Source organism: Lipotes vexillifer, unplaced genomic scaffold (assembly GCF_000442215.2).
Source record: "Lipotes vexillifer unplaced genomic scaffold, Lipotes_vexillifer_v1.1 scaffold1378, whole genome shotgun sequence".
NCBI classification, from domain to species: Eukaryota; Metazoa; Chordata; class Mammalia; order Artiodactyla; family Lipotidae; genus Lipotes; species Lipotes vexillifer.
The window spans coordinates 2,339,858-2,346,076 of record NW_006775104.1 but is presented as its reverse complement, the minus strand read 5'-3'; the positions used below and the strand labels follow the sequence as shown (position 1 = coordinate 2,346,076).

Below are 6,219 nucleotides of genomic sequence, written 5' to 3'. Positions count from 1 at the left end.
CCTGCTGAAAAAGCTCCCATGGCTCTTCACTGCTGCTGGGAAGTCCAGTTGGCTTGGCACTCGAGGCCTTCTGTAGTCTGTGCTCAGCGTAACATTTCTAGCCTGGCTGGCACCATTTTGGCTGCAGAAGCTCTCTATCAGGTCAAGCTAATCTACTTGCTGCTCACAGCCTGCCATGCTTCTGTCCATGCTGTTGCCCCTCCCGAATGACTTCCCCATCTCTCTCTGCCTGCTGCAACTATTCCCATTTCTCAGACACCACATCGCTCATAGTGTCTTTACTAGCCTCTGAAGGCACTTCCTCTGGACTCCTTTGGTGATCCCATACCATTTATGTATTGCTCTTTGACAGCTCTCTTTTGTCCTAGAGTGTTATTTAAATAAGTATCTAAGAACACTCTCTTTTGGGGTGGTATTTCAATCTCTGAAAACTTAATCATCTTAGTTGTCCCCCATTGTGCCAAGCCTGGGGGCTCAAATACAGTAATCCTTGATGCTTTTTCTTACAATTTGAAACAAATTGTTGGTTTTGTCTTTAAGACCGATGTGGTTGTCAACTCCATTTCGTCGGATCTTGAGCTCAATAGAGGACCCCTTTCCAAGGCCCTCTTGGAAAAAGCAGGACAAAAGCTCCAGGAGGAGCTGAAGACAGCTGGACAAGGGGTGGCTGTTGATGTCGGCACAGTTATCCAAACCAGTGGTTGCAGTCTGCACTGCCACCATGTGCTTCACGTGGTGGCTCCGGACTGGACAAATGACGGAATATCTTCACGCAAGGTGGGACCTGGTTTTAAATTCTCCAGGAAATTAAGTAGCCCTTTGGACTCTCCTTTCAGTGGAATGTAGCTTGAACCCTGGCTGTGTCTCTTCTGTAATAACAGCACATTCTCATAGCCATTTCTATGTCAGCTGTAGCTGACTTCTCCTGAGGACCAGTTAATAATAGAAATTGATTACAGTTCTCAACCATTGTTGGGACTCGGGGAAGAATTATTGAAGATAGCACTCTTTAGTGAGGAAGGAAAAGTGAGGGCATGAAGAGTGGAAGAGACTGAAGGAACAGAACAGTAGCTGTTTTGCTTCTTTCCTTCATTGCTGAGTGAGTTTGAATCTTTTTGGAGGGTCTCACACATTCTTCTTTCCTTTTCCTTGTTTACTTCTCTGTTTTCCTTTCCCCTTCTGACTGCCCTTAACCTGCCTTTTGTTGAAAGCAAAAAGGAGTAGACAGAGATCACAGAGTTGCTAAATTCTTGTTCTTTTTGTTCAAACTCCGATTTCCAGGCAAAATGTATAAGAATGTGCTTTGTGCTTTTCAGATCATGGAAAACATAATCAGAGAATGTTTGGAAATCACTGAGAGTTTGTCCTTAAACTCAATTGCATTTCCAGCAATAGGAACAGGAAATCTGGGGTTTCCTAAAAACATTTTTGCTGAATTAATCACCTCAGAAGTGTTCAAATTCAGTAGCAAGAATCAACCCAGAACTTTACAAGAGGTTTGCTTTCTGTTGCACCCAAGTGATCATGGAAATATTCAGGTACAGTCTTAATCATTACTCGTTATTCTGGCAACTAAGCCCTAACATGTTCAAGTGTCTTCTTGGTCTGATAGGTTGTTTCTTTCATGTATTTTCATGCAGCAAAGTAAAAGAGTAGTGTGGACTAGTTGCAGCATGGCAAATTTCAAGCACATTTATGGATATAGAAAACAATTTGACTTCTTATTAAGAAAAATTTGAAACATATGCAAAAGTAAACCAAATAGTATAATGAAATCCCTTGTACCCATCGTTCATCTTCATAGTTATCAACCTATGCCCAGTATGTTTCATCTCTATCTCCATTTATTTCCCTTCCTCCCATATTGTTTTTGAAGCAGATCCCATATATACCTTTTACCCATAAACAATTCAGTATTTGTTTTAGACATTAGGATTCTTTTTCAAAATTAATCTAAGTACAATACTATTTCACACCTAAAAGAAATTGGCAGTCATTCCTTTATTTCATCAATTATCATGTCAGTGTTCACATTTCCAACTGTTTCATAAGTATTTTATTTTGTTTTTATAGCTTGTTGGTTTGAATCAGAATCCAAATAAGGCCCAAATATTGCAATGGAGTTGACATATCCCTTAAACCTCTTCTAATCTATAGAATTTCCTTCCATATGAACATAGAAAATTTAATACATAATATAAAAGCACAGCTGTGGTCCTACAAATAGGAGAATGTCAGAATAAGATACAACTGAAGGCTCAGCACATCCCCATAGGAGTAAGACGGTTGGGACCAGAAATACCAGAACCATCTTTGGTCATAGAGAGTCCATCAACCAGCTCACATTTGCTGAACACCAGCTGTGAGTAAGCCTCTGGACTCAGCATTATGGGGGAACAAGAGGCATTTAATATGAGGCCATTATTCCTGCCCTGCAAGTCCTTAGAGTCCAGGAGAGTAGATGATATTGTTTGAAAAGTTCCATGATAATGCAAGAATTAAACAGACTACTAAGGCTAGCAACCCAAGTGATGTCCATAGATCATTGGACTAACTGAATTTTTAGGTCATACTTAATTCTTTTTCTGGATCTAGACACTACCTTTAAATACTTTGGAAGCAAACAAATCTAAATTCTAATCAGACAGCTAAACCACCTGGGCAAAATATGTGGTCCATTTAGTTGGCCTGCATAACTACAGTCATTTCTAGTCAATAAATGCTTTGTGAACAACCTCCCTATGACTTGCATTGTACAAAGTGATGTGGATTACAGAATGGGTATGTTGCATGTACTCTCCCTCCTATAAATCATAATTACTTTGGGAGCTAAGATTTATACACATAAAATGAACTAGAGAGTTTTTGAATGAATGGCTGAGTTCATTGTAGGGAAGTGAGTCCTGTGACATGGATCTGAACCCTCGAATCTCACTCTTTCTGTGCATCGTCAGCCTTTGTTATCTTTCCTAAAGATTCAGATTCTGCAAGTATTTTGTAAAGGGATTAGTCTATACAGACATCTTTATTGCCATTGGAAATAGTATTGATTCTCCATACATGGCTGTGACAATTTTTCTCTTAAGACTTTTAAAGACAGTTAAGCTTTGGTCACATTTTCACAAAAATCAGCAAAACTTATTGAAATATTTATAGGTGGAGACTGTAACAGAGGTTGCACACAGCAGCCTATGGTCAGCACATAGCCTTTAGATGTGCTTTATTTGGGCCGTTTTTAAAAAATTTGAATCAGTTGCTGGCATTTAAGAACCAAACGTCACATAAAACTCCAGATGTCCACTGTGACCTAAAAATTCAAAAGTTCTGGCACCTTGGACATGGATTTCTGCCCGAACAGTTCGCTGTGGCCAAATGGCAGCTCCTCTCTAGTTCTCCAGAGTCAAACCAGTCCAGCTTTACACCTGTCCACCTTTACACCTGTAGATCACGTGCCTGGTGCCTGGAGAACCCTGGCTCTGTAGTCTCTCCTGGTCCTTCTCCCATTATTGTATCAGCCTTTTAGCCAAGATGTTACTTGTTTTTTTTCCAACAAAATTTCCTGTTGCTTGTTTACAAGGAGGAAGAAAGTGATGATTTTGGGATGTCACTGACCAGGCAAAGAAATAGAATTCCAGCCTCTTGCTCCAAAAACACTACTCCCCTAGCTGTTTCTCTCCTGGTACAAATAAGAAGTTAAAAACTGAAGTGTTTGGGTCCTTGTGATTGTCTTTCTCTTAACACTGTAGTTTTAACAACAACAAAGTATTTGCTTTCACTGATTATGAAAGTAATACAAGTTCATTGTAGAAACTTTGAACAATAAAAAATGCATAAATTCTTTTAGTTGTATTTCATCTTAGTCTTTTATATATGTGGACTTTTAAACATGGTATTATATAATGTAATTTAGTATCATTCTTTTTTCATTTAATAGTATGAAATAAGCATTTCCCTATTCCATTAACTATTCTTTGAAAACATAATTTTTAATGGCTGATAAATACTCCAACATATGGACATACTAAAATTTAATTAACCATTTTCCTGTTGGATTTTTAAACTGTTTATTTTTTTCTCAATTACAAATAGTATTGTAGTTATATTTTTGTTCACATCTTTGATAGTTTTCATAGTTTGTATTTACAGAAATAGAATTTATGAATTTTTCATAACTTAAAAATCTATAATGAAAATAAATGATACTCTGAGAATTGTTCTCTCCTAAATATTTGTGCATGTAGGATCAGAAGGTCTGATGAATCAAATTCATTCATCTACAGAGAATTGTAGTGATTAAAACTGTCTTTGTGTTTCTAGGCATTCTCAAATGAATTTGCCAGAAGGGCTAATGGAAATTTCATCAGTGACAAAATTCCCAAGGCTGAAGATACACAAGGTTCAATAAAGCTTTTAAATAGAGAAATTATTTTTAGTTGCTAAATAAGTATTCAGTGTTAAGTGAAAAATGATAGGATAATTTTTATGAAAAAAACAATTTGTGATAAAGAAGATAATAAATTATACTCTATACACCTGAGCATGCAAGACACTGGCCATGTTTATGTGATCTGGGGCGAAAGAGTAGGCAGGCCAGATTATATAATCTGTACAATGGGTCTTTAAGTGGTGATGAGGCTACTATTTTCTAAGGATGATGTGATAAGTGTTTTCAGAAATAGACACATTTAAAGAGATGATACCAACCAAATGCTTCTCCTCTGTCAAAGTTACTTGTATTTGAGTTTATCCTATTTGGAGTTTGCTGAAGCTTGTTAAATCTGAATATGTATGTCTTCAGATCTGGGGATTTTTCAGTCATCTCTTCAGATACGTTTTTCTGTACTGGTCTCTCTTGCCTCTCCTTCTGGTGCTCCAACAACATGAATGGTAAGCCTTCTGATAATGTCTCTGAGGGTCTGTTCTTTTTTTTTTTTTTTTTTCCAGTCTTTTTTCTCTTTGTTCTTCAGATTGGATAATATTTATTAATCTACCTCCAAATTTACTGATTCTTTTCTCTGTCTACTATACTATTGAGCTAATGCAGTGAATTTTTTATTTCAAATATTGTATTTTTAAGTTCTAAAATGTCCATTTGATTCTTATTTTATAGTTTATATTTCTCTGCAGAGACCCCTATTTTTCCATTCATTCCAGATCATTTCCATGCATTCAAGTGTGTTTACTTCGACCTCAGAGAGCGTAGTTATAGTAGATGCTTTGAAGTCTTTGTCTGATCATTCCAACATCTGAATCATCTTGGGATTAGCATCTATATTGAGTGTCTTTATCCTTGAGAATTGGTCACATTTTCCTGGTTCTTTGTATGGCAAGCAATTTTGGATTATAGAATGGGCATTTTAAACATCGTGTTGTAAGACTTGGGTCCTGTTAAAATCCTCTGGAAAATGGTGATTGTTTTGTTTGTTTGTTTGAGCAGGTAGCCAATCAGTTAATGTCATTCTACAAGTTCTGCCTCACTTTCTGTGTGGGCAGTGGTTCCAAGGTCAATTCCATTCTCAAGGCCTTTGCTGTGCAGCTTGGGTCTGCCCCACGTGCACAGCTGTGGGGTGAGCTCAGGGTTGACTCCAGTCATACACAGAACAGGGGGTCACCACTCCAGCGTTCCCCTTACATTTCTCTGACTTACAAAAGCCCATTTTCCAGGTCCTCTGGCCAGAAGCACAAGGTTCTCTCAGAGTTGAAGCTTCCTGTTCTGTTGCCTCATTATTCTGGGTGATCAGGGGTGCCCTTGGGCAAAGCAGAGGGGGTGAGGGTTGCGGGGAGGGGACCAAATAAACAAAAACACAGGGATTTCCCATATACCACATATACACCTTTCAGACCACAAGGCCCTTTTTCCTGATTCTTCTGGACAGAAATACAGAATGTCTCTCAGAGTTTTAGCTTCCTGCGGTGCCACTGTGGAGTTCTGCAACCGGGGCACCTTGGTACAGGGCCTGGATTTAAAAAGGAAAAATATGGAAAATAATGAGGCTTCTCTGCCATACTCTTCAGCTCACAGGGACCCATATTCCCAGTCCTCTGGCCACAAAGACAGAGATTCTCTGAGAGTTTTGCTGCCTGTTCTTGTCGTGTAGTTCTGTAACTAGGGCCATGCTTGGGTCAAAGCTGGGAGAGGAAAGAGGAAAAATTTCAAAACAAAACAAAATGGGAAGCAGCACAGGCTGCTCCTTCCTTTTTTTTTTTTTTTTTTTTTTT

At 38.4% G+C, this 6,219-nt stretch overlaps 1 protein-coding gene across 1 annotated transcript in view; it reads left to right on the top strand.

Annotated features, from left to right (window-relative positions):
- The window catches only part of PARP14 (poly(ADP-ribose) polymerase family member 14), a 45,264-nt gene that overhangs the window by 20,431 nt on the left and 18,614 nt on the right, over window positions 1-6,219 (top strand). The window contains exons 7-9 of the mRNA XM_007449701.1: window positions 541-777; window positions 1,317-1,538; window positions 4,318-4,396. Coding sequence (XP_007449763.1) covers window positions 541-777; window positions 1,317-1,538; window positions 4,318-4,396 — 538 coding nt within the window. The remainder of the gene's footprint in view (window positions 1-540; window positions 778-1,316; window positions 1,539-4,317; window positions 4,397-6,219) is intronic.